The sequence below is a fragment of the Myotis lucifugus genome, unplaced genomic scaffold, assembly GCF_000147115.1.
Source record: "Myotis lucifugus unplaced genomic scaffold, Myoluc2.0 scaffold_10, whole genome shotgun sequence".
NCBI classification, from domain to species: Eukaryota; Metazoa; Chordata; class Mammalia; order Chiroptera; family Vespertilionidae; genus Myotis; species Myotis lucifugus.
In genome coordinates this window covers 14,662,432-14,683,346 of record NW_005871058.1, presented here as the reverse complement: position 1 = coordinate 14,683,346, position 20,915 = coordinate 14,662,432, and the positions used below count along the sequence as shown (strand labels likewise).

The window sequence follows — 20,915 nt, the reverse complement described above, 5'->3', positions numbered from 1 at the left end:
TCATTTCTGTTTCTCTCCCGCCATGCCCAAATAGTAGTTTACAATGCCACCAACATAATCACTCATTTGCTTTATCCCATACTACAGACACAATGGTCTCAGAATAATATCAACACTACCACTGATTTTTTAATGACTGAAAAGTTTTTGTTTTTTTAAGTTCTTTTGTCCCCATTAGGGATGTGGAATCAAACTCTATGCTTCAAAAACACTTGTGATAGTTCTTCTGTGGGAGGTTATGCCATCAACAGGCTGCACATTGAGGTTTCATTTTCTTTTTACTTTCAATGTTTGGTAACTGCTCTTTGTATTTAATTATTTTAAATTATTATGTAAAATACTTACATTTCCAAAGTTACATATTCAAAACAAGGTATTAAAAAAATAGTCTGTATTTCTCTCTCTCCCACTCTATTCCTTCCTTCTTCTTATAGTTAAGTATTTCTTTTTAACTCTGTGGTTTGTCTTTTTACTGATTTTTAAAATAGAAGTGCAAATATACACACATTTATATGTAAACACACACGTGTGTGTATATATTCCTATATTTGGGAAATTACACAATAGCAAAATATAGACTTTTAAAATTCTTTTATACAGCTGCATAATAATCCATTATATGAACACATTATAATTTATTCAACTATTTCCTATTGGTGAATATTTAAATTGTTTGCAGAATTTTGTCATTATGAATGGTGCTCCTGTGAACAGCCTTGATCACAAGTATTTTTATATTTTTGAGTGGTGTAATTTTGGGATAAATTCATAAAAATGGGGAGCTACATAAATTTTCTAGTTCATATTTTGAAATGTGTTTTAAAAGTCAAACTTAGAATTCAAATATAATCATTATTGTTTTGTTTTTGATAAAGGGTTTTGAATTAGTAGATTTAAAATTTGTTTGTGGGGCAGAGCAATGAGAAGTCATGATTTTCCTAGGGGAACAATATACTATTTCTCCATAAAATAGTAATAAATTTAAATCCATCAAAGAAACCAGAAGCAATTTTAAAGGCAATAACCATAACTATATTATATGCATGCAATATAAAATCACAACCATGAGCATAAATGTCCCAGGAAAAAACAAAGATGTTAAATTAGACCTCATCAGCTGTTTCCGAGTTTTTCATTCGGTTTCATTTGGCCATAGATTATTCTGCTTTCTGTTAGTGTACTACTTGGCATTGGGTATGACGTGATTAAAAATTAATGGTTTTAACTACCATTTCTGAGAAGTGAGTGATTTAATAGTGTTACACTGGAAGTGTCATGATTTCTGTATATCTGCTCCAAGCAAAAGAGACTATTCCAGCAAAAGAGGCTTTAAAACTTCAATATCCATCATCGTAACATCAAGACTGCTGATCTCAGGGAGAAAGCTCTGCTGCCAGGTGGAGTATATACAGACTCAAGAAGCTATGTTCTCATAGATGTCTATTAGCAATATTTTAATTTACACCTAACAATTGAGCAAATACTTAAAAGATTAGCAAATATTCTAGCATCTACCATACCATAATAATTTGAAACAATAGATGATCTGGGGCAAATGCAAGAGGATCAATGTTGAAACAAAGTGGTTTTCTTGGTCACTTCAATTAAATTCTAGCAAGTCACTTAGTAAAAACGAACTAGACAAGTTTCTGTATTTATTTGTCCCTTTTAACTTTATTGTACATCTCAGGGATTGACAAACTTTTTGTAAAAGTTCAGATAGCAAATGTTTAGACTTTGTGAGCTAAGGAACAAAATCAAGGATGTTATATAGGTACTTATATAACTAGAGGGAAAACAAATCTCCACATTTTTTATTGATGAAATTCAAAAGATAACAATAATAATAGAGCATAATTTTGCTTTTGTAATTCAGATCTACTAGTGAGAAGAAAGGAATTTTATTCATAGGATAATGTTGCTTAATTGAGCTTCAAGGTTAGTGTTCCCAATCATCAAATTATTGCAAATGTATATTAGTAAGAACCTCTTTTAGCTTGTGGGCCAAACAAAATAGGTAGCAGGCCAGATCTGGCCCAGGCCACAGTGCACTGACCTCTGGCCTAGATAATTTACATGTTGTTATGGGCTCAGTCAGTTCAAAAATCTTTCTGCTTTCTTTACAAGCCCTAACTTAAAGACTCCCCACTAAAATACAAACTGCAAGGTAGGGATTCACTTGTCTATTCATTGATGTATACCAAGCACCTGGCATATAGGAAGCCCTGTGTAAATACTTCTCTTATGAAGCAATGAATAAAATATTTTCTGTTATTTTATGTATAGACATTTGGGTTAGGTAAAACCTAACTAACTCTTAAAAATCAAGATTCTGGGAGTCCACAGCGAAAAAGAGCAAGGAATCCTATTTCACTTACTTCTGGGCATTCCAGTCGTTTGGCCCACAAACAATCATGACCACTAGTGACTGGTCTACTCAAGTGAGAGCATGCTCCATGTCTAAAGAATTTAATGGAAGGACATTTTAAAATAGGGGTAACTCAATGCATTTAATTTTTTTTGACAATTAACAAATAACCATTTGTTTTTGGTGACATCATATTGGTGATTCAGAGAAAATTAATTTCAAAACTATTATTCTAAGACATTAGCCACAAAATGCTATTAAACTCACAACTTTAGCTTTGACCTCATTAACAGAAGCTACAATCTTTATACTATAAATATCCCCACATCTTGTTACTCATTTTTTATCACTGGAAAAGAGGAGACTTACACCTGCCTCCAGAACAAATAGAATTTTTAGAATCAGAGGATAGTTCAAATATTTTTCTATTTCAATCTACTTTAAACATAATGAAAAGAAGAGAGCAAAAGTATGTGATTTGCCTGTGTGTCTCATGTCAGTTAATGGCAAAGCTACCATTAGACCAGTTCTTTGTTCTCAACTCCAACTATGTTGCCATGAAAGATGAGTTATAAGGAAAATTAATTTCCTTCTACTAGTTATTAAGTTTATGGATTTAATAGCTCAGACAAGGATTTAGCAAACCCCTTATTTTCATGATTAATACAACCCCTAGAAAGATAACATATACAACTGTTTCGGCAAACACTAACAAAACTTTTACATTTGGGCCAGTGATAATGTTGTCTGTTTTACATTCAATATGCCAATAGTCAGAAATTGATTAATTTTTATGAAACACTTGGTTGGGAGCAGGGTGCAGATGATAATTTCCAAAGAACAGACTGGGCACAGTTTGGGAACCAACTTGATTACAGAGGCAATAAGGCTATCCAAATATTTGTTCCTTGTCCCATCTGTCTCCCTAAGGCAGCACATTGCAAATGAGAGGGAGAAGGCCAAGTTCACACACCCAGTGTGGCATTTTTTAAATTTAGTTATAACTCTCGCTGTCATACTGATGAAATAGCATATTACCACTAATCTGATAAAATGATAACGCCCTAGAATGAATGCTGTTTTAATTGCATAATGTTGTAGATGCTTTATATGTGTCTGAATTAAACCTCATAACAACTATATAAAAGAGCAGGTGCCATAGATCACATGAATAGCCTAAATTCTTCATCTCTCCATGCATCCATGTCCTTGTGCCATGTGACTGCAGTTCTCACTAATGAGGTTGTCTATTTCCTAGCACTTTAATCCTGCAGTCACAAATATGCCTTCCTGTGGCCAATAGAATCTTAGTGGGTGTGATAAATGCAGTCTTCAGAAGGTGCTTAGATGGTTCCTTTTCCTTTCTTACTCTGCCATGGCCGTAACACGTGGCGGCTAGCCTACTGGAGCCAGAGTCAGCAAAGTTTTTCTGTAAAAGACCAAATAGCACATCTTTTTGGTTTTGTGGGCCACGTGGTCTCTACCGCAACTGTTCAACTACTCAACTCTACCATCATGACACAAAAGTAACCATATAAGATATGAAAATGAATGAACACAAGTGTGTTCCAATAAAATCTTATTCATAAAAACAGCCCATGGGCAGGATTTGATTGATGAGCCACAGTTTTCTGACCCTTGTGCTACAGAATGAGACACATAGAGTTGAGTTGTCTCAGTGATACTAGTTGAGGTCCTTTGGAATCAGCCAAGCTCCAGTCAATTCCAGCTATGTGAGTCAGCCAGATACCTCCAGGAGCACTGCCTGGCCAACCTGTAGCTTCTAGCAGACACATGAGCAAACCCAGCCAACGTTAGCTCAACTTTGCAGAATCTTTTGCAAAGCCATTGAGTCACGGGTGATTGCTACATAGAATAATTATGGCAAACGGTTATTAATACACTTGTTAAAGTATTAATTTTGTCATTTTAGAACAAAAGATGGGGCTTAAGGAGGTTAAATACCTTGGTCATTCTCTCAGGCACAGAAAGTGTCAGAGCCAAGACTTTGGAGTGTTCTATTATACAAAACTGTTTCAGCCCTTTACTTTTCCCTTTATTTTAGGTGGTTTTGCTTATACAGAGGTATAGGTATAAATAATTTAGGTTAATAGATTAAGAATTTTAGGCAGCTACATCTCACTCTCCACTGATTCCTCTCGTAGCTTTTAGCTATTACGTCATGTCACCCTGGCTTAAAGTTTGGAATATTTTCTTTAAATTGCTACCACAGACCCCCTTGTGATGTATCATAGTCTATATTGTCCTGGTTCATATTTTCCAAAACTTCAGTAAAAGGAAATAACTTAAATGGCTCACTCTTGCACACAGCTCCTCTCTCTCCATTTCACTGCTCCCATTTTATGCAGGGCTGTCAGGGATTTCTGAATTAAATGTGACTTAGGGCTTGCGCTCGCTGACTGAGGAGGCTCATAGGTCCTATAGCTCATCCACAATCTTGTACTTGAGCTGTCAAGCATGAGAGATTGGTGCCAAATTCAACCCAACATAGCCCCTTCCCAGTAGTCTGCCTTCAACAACTCCTCCTTGTCAAACCCAACAGTTTACATAGGATATATAGTGAATAAAATGCCCTGAAAGATACGAATGTAGAGGTGCTTCCTCCGCTGATAGCAGGAACACCTATCAGCTTCCCACAGGGCTGACAATTCCGGCTGGCAGGGGAGAGATGATCATAGGATTTTTGTGCTGCTGTTTCTAAATGGATTGTAGAGACTCCCAAGGCAAATTGCCTCACTCCTCACCATCTGCCTCCAAGAAGAGGGGGTGTGATGCAACTGACTATGCAATTCAAAAAACTTTTTTTTTGGTATTTATAAAGTAGAATCCTCAGGTGAATAGTTTATAGAATCCATGCAGGATTCCCCAGACTTGAGTTGCTCTCTGCCTTAAAGTTTAATGTTTAAGGCACCAGAAACTTCATGCCCTTCTAACTGCTGGAGAAATGTCGGGCTTTAGAGTCATTAAATGTTAGTGGGAGGGTAGCTGTTGGTGGTGCTTAGGTGTTTCTTGAGGAACCAGAGATTCTATAATGACTCTGAGTTAACCTCCTAGCTGAACACAGCATAGACATGCCACGTCACTAGCAGCCAGGCTAGTACGATCCAAGAGGTAGACTCTTTGTGTTTTAATATGATAAAAGGAAGCATATTTTAATCAAAAGAGAGATTATATAGCCAAGGAAACAGCGAGTAAGAATATAAAAATATGCATTGACTGTGTCTGTCTAAAGAACACACAATGGTGAGGGGGCTCGTGTTATTGTGATCTTGCCAGTCCCATTTACAAGACACATCCTAGTGTGGAGATGAATGCAGGGTGCTATAGACAATGGTCTGTATTCTGCTCACATTCATGAGATCACCTATCTTGAAATGGATGTGTCAGAGTATCTTAGTTTTATGCCATTTAATATTTGACTCGTCAAGCTCTCTTTGGTGGAGACCCATACTCACCAAGCATGATTTTTTATCACATGAGCCTACCTGCAATGTGCAAAGCACTGAGTCATGGAGTAACTTTGGTTCCTTTGGTCTCACTCCCTCAGAGAAAATCAACACAGACTTTCTGATCATGATTTAGCTTCCAAGGCAGCTTGACCACAGGGGCAGAATGGACTGACTTGGGATATAGACCATCAGACCATGGGACAGTTACAAGACAGTTTCATGGATTCCCTGCCATTCCTTTTTTTAAAAAATATATATATTTTTTATTGATTTCAGAGAGGAAGGGAGAGAGATAGAAACATCAGTTTTGAGAGAGAATCATTGATTGGCTGCCTCCTACAAGCCCCACACTGGGGATTGAGCCCACAACCTGGGCCGACTAGGAATTGAACCTTGACCTCCTGATTCATAGGTCAATGCTAAACCACTGAGTCATGCAGGCCAGGCCAACCTATACTTTTCAAAAAATGTGAAGTCCATAAAAGGCAAAGGAAAAAAAAGTTAAAGAACTCTTTCATTTTATTGAAAACTAAATAGAAATGATAACCAAATGCTTATGTGGCTCGTGTTTGATTCCTGAATCAAAAATAAAGCAGTTATAGAGGACATTATTAAAAAATTAGGGAAATTTAAATATGAATTACATATGTATATATATGAATTAATGTTATTGCATTAATATTAAATTTCTTGGGTGTGATAATGATATTGTGGTTATTTAGAGATTGTCCTGTTCTTAGGAAACACGTGGTGAAGTATACTGACATCTGCAACTTACCTTCAGATTGTTCAGAAAAAACACTGAGTGGTTGAGCTAAAGCAAATATAGCAAAATGTTAGCAATTAGTAAAACTAAATGAAAGACATATGAAGGTTCATTGTATTACTTTACACTTTTCCATAGGTTTAAAGCTTTTGAAAATACAAGTTGGGAAAAATAAAAGCAAATGAAATTACTCTTTAAATTCTTTATTTCATACGTCCATTTCAGCAATATTGAAATAGGTTTCTCATACATGCACTCACTCTCTTTATAAGTTTAATATATGAAATGGTGAACAAATGTTACAAATTACAATCAAAATGTATAACCAAGTACTTTTAGAATAATTAATAGATTTAAGAATTGCGTTAAATTTCTAGTGCAAATATAACACAAGAGTAAAGGACATTGGTGATGTTAAGATTCAGTCTAGGTTTCTCCCATCTTAATTTCTCTGCTCCCTCTCACTTAAAATCTTAAAAAGTTTTCATTATAAATTGGAAATACAGAATTCTTAGAAAATAATAGGGTATTGAGTTGTATGATTCTCCTTAGAGGTACAATCTAGTCTTCAGCAATCTGTAAGCCATTGACAAAGTAACTCCATATCCAACAAAAAAAGCCAAAGCACGATTTGGCTGGGGAAGGGGTAACAAATATGAAATTGTGTGGTAGATCCGTGCTCCAACAAAGAGTCTGAAGTGCAGGACAGCTGTAGAGAGATCTGGACCACTTAAGGAATAGAGAAGGCCAATCCCAAGAAATGGCACAATATTTTCAAGGTCATTCAGGTGGGCCCTGTGGACAAAGATGACTGGTAAAACACTACTTTCAAAATCAGCAGAAACATATTCATTTCCCCCTCTTCTCTACAACTAAACGTGTGTTAGTGAAACTGAAACATGCAAAGACAGATTCATATTATTTCTCTCAAATTGTCTTGCTTCCTTACTTACCTGGTTTTTATTTAGAAGGTCTCATTATATTTGTTTCTTTTTATTTTTAGTGTATCTCGACATATAACAGAGAAGGCACTTCCCATTCTCAAGAATATTAAAACTGTATCTATAAGTAAATCTCACTTTATTTTTGTAGATATGAAATACTGTTTCTTCCAGGGTTCATACAATAGCAATTCAAGATTTTTCTTATAAAAACTCTTCCTCCCAAAGCAAGATAATCCTTTTGGTTATGATCTTTCTAAAGACTCCTCCCTCACTTCTGCTCGTCTTACTGAGACAATCCTTGCTCATTCGCCCTAACCACAGGTTGCAAAGAATTAATTTACCAATTTAATACCAAGAATTTCATGCTCTCAACATCCAAAGAGCAGAATATATAACTAGCTTTTCAACTAGGGGTAAGATCTGAGCCAGTGTATCCTCAAATTACAAAAAGAATTAGCTAAGTGAGGGGGCAAAGTAGAAAGAATACACAAAAATGACAATAGAGAGAAAGATGTGTTTCCTAAATTTTATCTTTATACCACAGCTAGAAGAAAAAAGTACAATTTAGCCACAAGTTTTCTTCCAATTCATGGCACCTTGGGTTTCTCTGGCAGGAATGTGAATACAAGGCACATCTATTACTGACTTGATATTTTTTAAGCATTTAATTTTAAAATCTGATGTTTCTGTTTAAGTCTCCGGAACTAAAAATTACTGCAGAATCTAGAGTAAAAATAAAGATTTTATAGAGTTTGCCAGCTATTGATACATATTTCAAAATGGAAAATATTTCTGCTTTATGTTACTCTTTTCTTTTAGGAAAAAAAAATAGAATAGTGGCCTATTGTGTACTCAATGATCTTCCCGTCTTTTCCTTTTTCCTATTTTCCATAGATTGTATCTAAGGTTGCCTGACAGAGATGATGACACATAAAGGTATAAAGAAGGTGACAGTAATCAAGAGAAGTAATGGTTTTGAAAGATTTAAATAAAGAATTACGTGTTCCTAAATAAAAGCAAAGCCAGAAAGATATGAATGTTCCTGTCCCCTTTATCATGGAACCACCCAAGGGCTCCTGAGAGTAAAGTGGGCAAGAAAGGATGGAAATACCATTTTCTACTAAAGAAGGGCCTGCTTCACCAATGACATCAGGGGTATTTATTTCGCCCTCTGAATTCTGCTGAACCACAGATAAATCTTTACCTCCAATCATGGGCATGTTAGTTTTCTCCTTCACAACATTCCAAAAGGACAGATATTTCAAATTTGAAGACACCTCCCCTGCCTTTTCCCTTTAGTTGCTCCAGTCACTGGTATCTTCCTGGAGGGAGCTGAGCATACATCTGTGCCCCAGCTTTATACCTGCTGCATAAGGGACAGGGCCCTGGGTCACGTGGCTTCCATCCTATAAACTGTGTTGGGGAAAAACTGGATTTTCAAAGGCAAAAGAATGAAACTAGACCTTATCTTACACTGTGTAGAGAAATCAACTCAAAATGGATTAGATTTGCATGTATGATCTGATACCATAAAACTCCTAGAAGAAAGCAAAGCATAGAGGGTAATCTCCTTGACATTGCTATGATTTTTATTTTTTTTTGGGGGGGGGGGGAGACACAAAAGAAAAGGCAACTAAAGCAGATAAAACAAACAAACCCACAGGTGGAACTATATCAAACTAAAAAATTTCTGCTCAGCAAAAGAAACTATCAATAAAATGGAAAGGCAACCTACGTATTTGGGGAAAATATTTGCAAACCACATTATCTGATAAGGGGTTAATATCCAAAATACAAGGAACCCATACAATTAATAGCAAAAAAACAAAAACAAAAAACAAATAACCCAAATTTAAAATGGGAAAAGGACTTGAATAGACATTTTTTTCAAAGAAGATACAAATCGCTAGTAGGTACATGAAAAGGTGCTCAACATCACTAATCATCAAAGAAATGCAAATCAAAACCACAATGAGTTATCACCTCACATCTATTAGGATGATTATTATCAAAGAGACAAGAAATAATAAATGATGGTGAGGATGTGGAGAAAAGGGAACCCTTGTACACTTTTATAGGGAATGTAAACTGGTATAGCCACTATGGGAAACAGTAGAGGATTTTCAAGAAATTAATAATAGAACTACTATATGATCCAACAATCCCACTCCGCATGTATATTCAAAGGAAAAGAAAGTATTGTCTTAAAGAGATGTGTGTAGTCCCATGTTCATTGCAGCATTATTCATGACAACCAATTTATGGAAAGAACCTGTGTCTGGCAATGAAGGAAAGGATAAAGAAAATGTGATATACATACTGTGAAATATTATTCAGCCTTAAAAAGGAAAGCCTGTCATTTGCAACAACTTGAAGAAGCCTGGGAGGCATTATGCTAAGTAAAATAAGCCAGACAGAGAAAGACAAATATTGTATGGTGTCACTTTTATGGGAAAAATCTAAAAATGAAACAAAGTCAAACTTATAGAAATAGAGTAGAAGTGGTTGCCAGGGGCTAGGGGTGAAAGGGGAGAGTAAGGGGAGTTTTGTAAAAGGGTACAAACTTTCAGTTACAATATGAATAAAGGACCTAGCCAATTTGGCTCAGTGGATAGAGTATCAGCCTGCAGACTGAAGGATCCCAGGTTCGATTCGTGTTGGGGGCACATGCCCGGATTGTGGGCTTGATCCCCAGTGGGGGACATTTAGGAGGTAGCCAATCAGTGACCCTCTCTCATCATTGATGTTTCTGTCTCTCCCTCTCCCTTCCTCTCTGAAATCAATAACAGTATATTTAAAACAAAAATGATGAATAAGTTCTGAGGATAGAATGCAGAATGTATTACATGATGACTATAGCTGATAACACTGTGCTGCATAATTGAAATTTGCTGAGAGTAGGACTTAAATGTTCTCACAAAAAAACAAAAAACAAACAAACAAACAAAAAACAGAGGAGGGTAACTATGTGAGGTGATAGATGTGTCAATTAGCATAGTGGAGGGAATACTTGCACAATAGATATGTATATCAAGTCATAATGTTGTATATCTTAAATGTCTTCCAATTTTATTTGTCAATTATACCTCAGTAAAGCTGAATTTTTTTATTTTCCTGACTTTATGACAAAAATTAAGAAAAATACTCCCAGAATAAAATTCAATGTGCTTTTTAAAATCAGTATATTAATTGTATTGTTAGGAAGCTGTGTAGATGATATCTTGGCTTATTGCTTTTCATTGTTCACTGCATTCTCAGTACATTAAACATAATATCTATAAAGGAAAGAGAGAGGAGAAATATATCCCTCATTTATATTTTGAATCTTATGCAAAAGTACCTAGTTCTTCATCCTTTTACATAAGTTGACAATTTCATCTCTGGAGAAAGACAACAAAACTGTAAGAATCTACCATTCTCATTTTACCTCCTACCCATCATTAGTTTTGATATATTCCTGCACAGAACAAAGTCATTAATCCCAAGAAAGTGCACAGAAATACAGCAAAATTGGCAATAGGTGTAACTGCAATGGTAGTTGAAAACTTCTAGATCCCTAATTTTCTGTAATTATTATATGGACTAAGTACGATGATTGACTTTCCATCCTTCCTCTTCAAAACCCCAACACCCTCACTGAATTCCTTGACCAAAATTCATTGACCAAGTAAACAATTTCAGGGATAGTGGGTTTACCTTCGTACACGTTCTACTCTGTCATCAACCCGAAGGTACTTCTTGGCATTTTCTCCTTTGCCGAAGCTTGCACAGTCTTCCGGGTTGGCAAAAACCTATTCCAAATACCAAGAAAATATCCTTCAAATACCAGATAACATTGTGGTATTCTAAGTTATTTTCATTTTAACATTAGAAACAGGCATCCAGGATGGCCCTATGGAATGAAAATTTGGAGCAATCGATCAAACACAGTAGGAGATGAGAGCATCTATAGCTTAAATCTGAATTTTTATTAACAGTGCAAAGATTTTTTGAAAAGAGAGGCATAAATAAGAACTTTAATAAAAACCAATGTATAACAATAGTGAAAAGGAAGCAAAATGGAAAAGGGCATAATTCTAAGTCATCCAGACTATTATTATGGTGAACTGGCACTTTTTCATAGTGGTATTCAGGCACCTTCTCTCAAGGGCATTAACACTTCCAACTGATTGCTCACCTGGAAGTCATAGGTTTACTTGCTAAAGATATTAGAAGAGCAAGGGGCAATAAATGTATTCTATACTTTGTTAGAATATGTGTACCTCTTTTTCTTCTTCTGAATTAACTAAAACTTCAGGTTGAATAATATAGTGAAATATAAGTAGCTGATTACATTCCTACAAATACATGATCCAGGGCATATGTTCATGTATTCCTTTCTATAATTATCACGCTATTTGAAATGATTTCCCCATTCCTTAAAACTATGTGCACTTTAAAAATACTTAAGTATAGTCCATTGTTTAATAATTTATAATAAATTAATGAATAAAAACACAAAGTATAAAATTAGCCTTAATTTAAGCTCAGAAATCTCATAAATATTAAAATATTTTTCCTAATATGATATGAGTATTTATTCCAGATAAAGATGCTGAGGAGATCTGATGGGCAGGAGTGTGATACAGCATCAGCTCCTGAGGTCAGGGCTGCCCATCTTGCTCCTAGCCAATATGTGAATTTTGAGTCAGTAAATAATTGTATTATAATGGAAAGTATGTGAGATTTGAGTTTAAACAAATATGAATTTGCACCTCAGCCTCACTGCACGGATGTGAAATCTTGGGTAAGCTTTACTCCTCTGACTTTCAGCTCCTCAGCTGTAAAGTGAGGACACTAATGAGGATCTCACATGATTATGTGAACTGATTCCATGATCTGTTACATGTGAAGAGCACCATGACTCCTGCCACACATCAGTAGCACTCTACAAATTCGAATTCCTTGGTCCTTTTCTCATAAGACAGGGTACCTTTCTGCTATCCCTGGTGTCACTGTGCTTCTGGAGGATGAGGGGACCTGGTGGGAGGCAGCTATTTTATAGCCAGCTGCTCCAACACCTTGTCCCATTAGAGAGTTAAAAACAGGTTAGTTGTCCCATTAAAATGCAAATATCCTTGGGGAAGGAATTACACCTAAAGACAGTACAAGGAAATACCTTAGGAAGGACTATGACCTCTAGATAAAAGCAAGGCTCTGGAGGGCAAAACCCAGGACAGGCACTGAGAGAGAAATAGGTGGTTTTCCTGAAAAAGAAATTGCTAACTAGGCACAGGGACCACACCAGTGAAAATCATTTTGCTTTGTCAAGGTAGATTTGCTCAACTCTCCTTATTGTGTTGTCATACTCCTTGCTTGAATACAGGATGGTGCTCCAAATCTTTCTACCACTTTCCCCCATGCCTCCAGTTTTGCTTTGTGGTTTGTTTGTTTTTTAATCATAATTATAATGCTGGGTATTAATAGTATTCATTTAAGATATCAGAAATATACAAAATTCAAATGCCTTGTCCCACAAGAAGCTCTACCATGGGAATAACTTAAATTTTGTCCCCAAAGGCATATTATGACCTGTAACAGAGATGAAAATACCAGTTAATTGTCTGAAAAATGACTATTTTTGTTAACGCTAGTTGGCAAAAATAACTTCAAAATCACAGATAGTTTCCTTGAAAACTTTGATACTCCAGAAATCTCAGATGCTGAAGCAGCATGACAAAAGGTAAAATCCACAATGAAAAAAACCATTTACTAGTTCCTGGGGGAAAACACCTGTTTCATAAATACATAAAATCCATCTGTAGCAAATGACGGCATACTTTATTTGCAGCATTAAACAATGTGCTAATGGACTTTACCAAGAAAAAGGGAAATTAAGAAAATTGCTTTTCAGAATTCCAACTCTTAAAAGTAAAAAAAAAAAAATTTTCCTTCAGATTTCTTACCTTTCTTGTCAATCTATAGAATGCAGTTGCAGTACTCATGAACATCATTTTTGAAAGAACAATCGTCGTATAGGAGGCAAATGCCATCAATACTTCATTTTCCATTAGCTGGGCAAGGTCAGCCATTTTTTCAACTTTGATCTGGAATTATAAGCAAGATTTTAAAAAGCAGACATAAATACCCCAAATACCTTGATGAGCACTTGGTATAGAGTACTAACCTCACTGTTCTTTCAAATATCTTGGGTTATTTACAAAAGAAATAATCATTTAATTTTTCTAAAATTTCAAAATAAGCAGTATTATTTTTTTCTAGTTCTATGTCATTAAACTTGAAGACACCAAATGAGTGGAATGAAAATGAAAATGTAAGGGCATTACAAGACAAAATAAACAGGCAAAAACACTGTAAAGATAGATTAAAGTCATATTTTTACATCAAGATGAACCACAAATTGGACACAAAAGACCACAGTTCGTGGATTGAGCTCTTTAGAAATATCAAATTATATAATAGTAATACCATTAATGTTTGATTAGGAATGCCTAACTTCTTATATAAGTTTTGCTTTAGAAACCAAACCTACAGCTTTTTGTCATTTCAGTAGTATTCAAGACCTCAAGTTCCAAGAATTGAATTCCAATTACACCAATTTCTTATTAACCTTGGTTGAGAGATTTGGCCTCTCTAAGGCTAAATTTCTTCACTTATAAGATGGGACTTGTAATAGTTCCTAAATTACTGGGTTGTTGTCAGGATTTAACTGAGATAACATATACTTAGGACAGCACCATTAAAAACTCTCAATAAAATTTATTACAGCCTTATCATGATCATCACTATCACCATGATCATGGTCATCATTAATACCAACGCAAATGAAGATAAAGAGGCAAGATAACGGAGCCAAACATAAGATAGGCTTGCAAATGCAAGGGGGAAAATTGGCATTTATGCTACTTTCATGGAAGGAATAAGGGAAGGAGGATTAGCTTTACATAACTCTTTAGGTTATTTCACATGCCGTATCTACTTCTATCTAAAAGATGTCAAGAGTAAATTGAATGTAACTATCTTAGTCTAGAGTTGAACCTATAATTGGGAGTGTACTCAGGAGGAAAGCTAAGGCACACTAGTGATGCTGAAGTCAAAGTGGGTACGGATTTAAGGTAAATCTTAAAATTTAAACTCCTCACATGACCTGGTAGTCATAATTTTTAACCTCTTTGTGTTCTGTTATCACCCTGCTATCTGCTTCTTCTATCTCTTTCACATTAACACACATCTTTTCTCATACCCAAGTTTAGACACTATTTAATGGAGTGCAGTCTCTTCTACACAAAGTTCATTCCTGCCTTGAAAATTCAACCCCTGCATGTAAATGTCTTATACCAACCTCTGTCAAACTCTAACCATTTTCTCCGCCTACCAATAATCTATAAATTTATATATCTTTCTCTACTCTGTTACTGGTCATAGAGTTGTCTATGCGCTACTGAGGAATGTGATATATACAACATACACAGATATTTAATTTTATGTGTCACTGTGAGTCCAACTATGCCATGTACTTTATGTGCATTGCCTTCCATAATCTTTGTACCTATAATATGAAAATCCTCATAACTAGATCCATTTTACATTTGAAGACAATGGGAATTAGATATGTTAAGCAGCAAAGTGGGAGTACAAACACACGTCTCTGACCTCACATCTCATACCTGAACCACACCGCACTGTCTCCTTCAAGAGATGGCAAACTGCTTCATTCTGATTCAACACTGACTGAATGTGTACTCTGTGGCTGGCACTGTTGGTGCCCCTTACATCTGTTACCTTCTTTCCTCTTCCAATTATGTTACAAGGGGGCATTTTTATTCCCATTGTGCAGATAAACCAAAGTTGCCTAAGGAACCCCTATTTTAAAGGGTAAGCCAAAAAAGTACTCAGATTTAGGCAAACAGAAATGATATATCCTAGTTAAAAATAACAAAACAAAATACATATGATAAATTAATTCACCTCCACAAGTCAGTAGTCTTGAAAGCACAGTATGTGCGATAAATTCTCTGTGCAAGGTAATACTTTTAGTAACATTTAGCTGCACTTGTTCTAAGGGCTGAGGGGTGAAAGCCATGAATAGACTGCTCTATCCTTCAGAGCTAAGTAATTAGCTTAATAAGAGAACCCGAAGTCCTATGCTTCTGGAAAGAGATCTGAAATATTGAGGAAGTTCGTTTCTTAAAAAATTAAGACCATTTTATCCAGTAGGAAGTGTTCCTATTTAACAATCATTTTAAAACTATAACAGCAGGTTTCTACTAATGTTCCCAGAATGAAAAAAAATTATTTATCAATGAATAAAAGTTCAGAGAATGTTCTCTCCTTGGTAGAAATTGGTATGGGAAGAGAGAAGTGGAAGCCTCCCAGAACTGTTGGGAAAAGAACACAAATGTCAGCAGTTGGAGCAAACGGGCAATGGGAAGCTTCTTTCAATGTGAACAATATATAGAGGGTGCACTTCACACAGTTTCTCAATCACCAAAAATGTGGCTTAACTCCCCAGGCCTGTGGTTTTGGGAGAATGGCCAACACACAGTCTCTGATGCCACACCCTGTTTATGTAAGTCTATGACAACATCTTCTACTAACAACACACCCGAGGGCCAGGTGAGGAGGAGTAAAGGTAAGACACAAGAAACAGGAGTCACTGATAGCATGAGAGAAGGTGCTGCTGGTCTAGACTTCTTTATTTTTCCAAAGCTGATTTGCCAATAAGTTGCCTTGAGCCTACATCATGGCTGGGCCCTGCACTCAATGCAAAATTACTGAAAAAGTTTTGCCGGAAAAAGTCGCCAGGAGAGAGGGCAGTATACAGTAGTAGTAATAAGAGGGTAAAATGTGAGGTGATTTGAGTATTTTAGGAACGAAGTAGAAATAACCTAAGTAAAGTAAGCAGGGCAAAATATGAAACTTGGTTATAAATTATAGAAAACAAAGCATTACAATGTATGGTGTGCTCCTTTTATTGGCCATCATTGGTTGACATAATAGAGAATGTCTCAATCTGTCTCACCAGAGAGAGGGCTCAGTCCCCTCATATGGCTGCGTCTGCCTTTGAGAGGACAGAGGGCAGAGAGTGGTGAGCACACACAGACTCTAGAGCCAGACTGGGGTTCAGGTGGATCTTGGCTCTGTCACTTCCTAGCTGTGATTTCACTTCTCCAGGGCCTACTTACCTTACCTGTAAAACGAAATCAGTAGTACTTCTTACCTCACAGGAATTTTGTGAGCATTAAATGAGTCATGTGTCAAGTACTGAAGAAAGTACTGGACCTGGGAAGTGCTCTATAATTATTGGGTAAATAAGCTCCTACTTTGGCGCTGTTCTGGGCATCGAGCATATAATTTTAGGGTTTTCTAGAACCTTTACATGATCTCACTTGATTTGGAAAACTCTACTACAGTCAGAACACCTAATATTTGTCTCCACCTTTAACATATAAGGGAAATTGAGGCCCAGAGAGGTAGAGGGACTAATTTGACCCAAATTCACAATTGAGGAGCCCACACTGAAACCCAGTTTTCTCAAGTGTTTAACTCGGGGTTGGTTAAACACTTTCAGGCAGACAATTCAAGATTACTCTTGTCTTTGGGAGAATTTTTCTGTCAAATGCCACCCCTATTGCAGTTGAGTCTTCATCTCTCAACTGAAAAATATTCTGCTTATCTTTACAGGTTCCTAGCCAAAAAGAGCAAAGTTCTTATATTCATGGTCGCCTCTCTATGCCAATATTGTGAAATATGCGGAAAAATCTGGGAACACATCCTCAGGGCCATGACTCTGCAATTTTATACTTTCTGAAACCAACAGAAGGCTACCCACAAGATAAGGCAAAAAGATCATTGAGGGCCCTCTGTTATGTTTATATAAGTTCTAGAATTTCCTGAAGGATTGAGGTGCCTGCAGACTTGGTCTCCTAGAAATCAGAGACCAGGTACTAAGAGGAAATTGCTTGTGGCTGGGAGGTGGGGGGAAATGTGGGGTGTTTTTTTTTTTGGGGGGGGTGACTTCCTTTTCCAACCTCAGAGATTAAAAAGCTCCACTCCAAAAGCAAAACCTTAGAAAAGTGGCACTTGTTTGTCACAGAGAGCAATATGCATATGTGGACCAATTGCCATTTTAAAAAGTGACTCAAGATAGTCAGCATGCAATAGTCCTTTGTTTTTGGACACAGCAAAGGACAGCAAAGCCCCCAAACAACCCAATCTCCCAGACCAGAAGCCCGCAGGGAATGCCAAGGAGTGTCTAGCTTGGTATTCGCAGCAGGCCAGGGCCCTGAGAACTCCAGGCTGCGAGCTGGACGCCTGGGAAAGTTTCCCTCTGACCATAAACAATGCTTGATTGCAGCCCACTTGGCTCTCCCTCGGACAGAAAGCAGGGACAGGAACAGGACAAAGCAACAGTGGTGCCGGGACTACCAAGAGGCCTCCAAACTATTTCAAAGGAAACGGGAAAATGGAAGTCACTCTTCTCTCCACCCTCCCTCCTACACCCCCCCCTCCCCCCAGTCCCGAGATAACAATAATCTCTGAGGCCTTCACTCCGAAAGAAGGTCCCCTTCTCGGTTACTCCTTCCACATGGCTTTCCAGTTTGGGGGTGCGGGGGGTGCGGGGTGGAGAGAGCCTGCTGGGAGTTCCAGCCTTAGCCTTCCAGTCAACCGGCCATAAAAATACCACAGGGTCTAGCTCAGGCTTAGCCTTCCAGTCAACCGGCCATAAAAATATCACAGGTCTAGCTCAGGTCCTCCTGCACTTTGTGGTTGTTATTACCATTTTAAACGTGCTGACGTTTCTCTGCCTATCAAAGTGAACGGGGAGCACAGGCCCTATCTTTCAGCAGGTCCAAAGGCCAGTTTGACCAAGAAATAGAGCCGCTGTGGGACTTTACACCCTTGGGGTGAACAGAAGTTGCTTAAACTGCGGCGGCTTCATATGCATTACTACAACTTGCACGTGCTTTTTATGCCCCCAAAGTTCAAGTTTGGGGGGGGGGGCTTTCAAAGTGGATGAGAATAAAGGGGGAAAAATCACCACTGAAACATGAAAAGATGATTCCAGTTTCCTTCCTGGGGTCTGACAACGGGACACTTTACCTGCAAGGGAACGGGAGCACAACTCCCTTTCAGAGGGACCCACTGAACAGCACAGAGTCAGCAGCTAAATGGAGCAAGGAAGTTGCAGGCTGGCGCAGACGTCTCCAGCCTCCAGCCGCCACCCACCTTCCCCTTCCGGCCCCCCACCCTCTCCAGAGCCTCTCCCTCCGCACCCCCACCCGGCCCGTACCGTGGGTCCCGTGGATCGCAGCAGGAGCGAGGCAGCAGACCTGTCCCGGCAGGCGGGTGGCTGAACTGGGGGGACTTGCACTGCGCGCGGGCGGACCGGACGCCGGCGCCACGCCCACTCTGGCTAATTTCCTATTAATTTGCTCTCCAGCGCTTCAAGCAAGACTCCCAGCCTCGGCAAGTCCCGCCCCTAAATCGCCTGACTTTTCTTTCCCAGAGTAACCACCGCCTCCTGGTTCCCCTCTTTGAACACTTGTATTTGGCGCCTGAAGCCAGCAGCTCTCCTTCTTGAAATGCCATTTGTCCTATTCCGTGGGGCGGGGACTTTAGTGATTGAGTGGGAATGGGCAAGCAAGGCAAAGGCGAGTAACTTTTATTTAGCTGGAAACATTGTAAAAAATGGCAATGTGGAGTCTTGAAAACATTAAAAGCTTTAGAGAACATTTAAATCTCAAGGAGGGATTTAATTAGAAGTCATTGATAACATTGTGTTCCCTTGAACTTCACTTGTCCTGCACCCCTGCAAGGTAAAGGCTGGCTTGGACACATGTAAACGTTTAGTAAATCTCACGGATATTGTTCCAAATCTGTGATCGCAGACAACTTGCTTCCTCACTCAGTCCCCTTAGGTTCAGAATGCAAAGCGGAAGTGGAGATAATGGTAGTTCAGTTCATTACACAATCAGTTTACTATGCCTTTTACAGGGACATTCGCGGAATGCATTAGGAAGGCAAAGCTATTCTAACATCCACATCTACATTAAGGGTATTTCCAAGCTTCCTCACCCCACAATGTTTATGGATCTAGCTCCCAAGGTTTATCTAAAAATGTTTAAGGATTTATGTTTTCAATCTATGTTACTTCTCTCCTGTAATACTTCTCACACATTTACCACCTGCTATGTGTAGTATGTTACCTTTTTCTTTTTAGTCCTAATGTTACCTCCTTTAGGCTTCAAGGAGTGCTCCCATAGCTAGCTGTCTTGGATTTGATTGACAAGTCCAAGCTCTACCCCCCCAAAAATAAATTAATGAAAAAGGAAATAAGATTTAGCAATTTGCTTTAGGACAGAGGAATTAATCACAGACCTGAGAACAATTTCTATATAAGCATATCCGTAGATAATGGGAAATCTAGCATCAGAAGACATTAGCGCTTCATTTTCATGTCTGGATCTTTTGAAAACAGTATTTATTCGCCTATCTTGTTAAAGGACATGGGAACCTGGCTGTGACACTAACTAGAATAGGGCAGGATTTGAGATAAATATGTTCAGAATTCTCACCACAGGAGTTTAGTACTAGAAGCATTAAAAGACTCTTTTCATGCATTTATTGTAAGGTGATATGACCCAAATGTTATGGATAACTTTACAGAAAAGGTACAGGCAGCTAAAACAAATAATTGGCTCTGCAAAGTTCCAGATGAGGAGTTTTGTTTGTTTGTTTGTTTGTTTGTTTGTTTGTTTGTTTGTTTGTTTGTTTGAAATATATTTTTATTGATTTCAGAGAGGAAGGGAGAAGAGATAGAAAAATCATTGATCTGCTGCCTCCTGCCCACCCCCTACTGGGGATAGAGCCAGCAACCTGGGCATGTGCCCTTGACCAGAATCAAAACCGGGACCCTTCAGTCTGCAGGCCGATGCTCAATCCACTGAGCCAAACCAGCTAGGGTTCCAGATGAGCAGTTTTAACTGCTTCTGAAAAGAAAAGGGGCACCTGACTCATCTGATGCTCACTTATAAAATGTATTCAGACTTAACAATCAATGAATAAATACTGAGTTCCTGCTATCAGTGAACAATGATTGCCTATCTGTTACATATCTGACACTATCTTTGGTATAATATTAGCACTTGACTGTAATCAATTTACTACAACAGCCATTTATGAAGTAAATACAAGGCGCTTGGCTTGATGCTAAAATCTGAAACCAAGATAAATAAAATCAATTAATTGTGCTCAAAGAGTTTCAATTGAGTAAACATAGAGCCAAAAGAATAAACAGTTGTCACTAAACTTGAGGAAGAAAAGATTTCAATTTAAAAATGAGAGTGAAAATTGGGGCATGAACT

At 37.7% G+C, this 20,915-nt stretch overlaps 1 protein-coding gene across 1 annotated transcript; it reads right to left on the bottom strand.

Moving 5' to 3' along the window:
• Nucleotides 1-6,791: 6,791 nt before the first annotated feature.
• MGST1 (microsomal glutathione S-transferase 1) lies at nt 6,792-18,977 on the bottom strand. Its single transcript, XM_006084295.3, has 4 exons — nt 18,842-18,977; nt 13,494-13,634; nt 11,245-11,339; nt 6,792-7,399 (listed from the first exon to the last, which is right to left on the bottom strand). Exons 2-4 carry the CDS (start codon nt 13,617-13,619, stop codon nt 7,153-7,155), a joined length of 468 nt encoding a protein of 155 aa, XP_006084357.1. The 5' UTR covers nt 13,620-13,634; nt 18,842-18,977; the 3' UTR covers nt 6,792-7,152.
• Between the last annotated feature and the right edge of the window lie 1,938 nt (nt 18,978-20,915).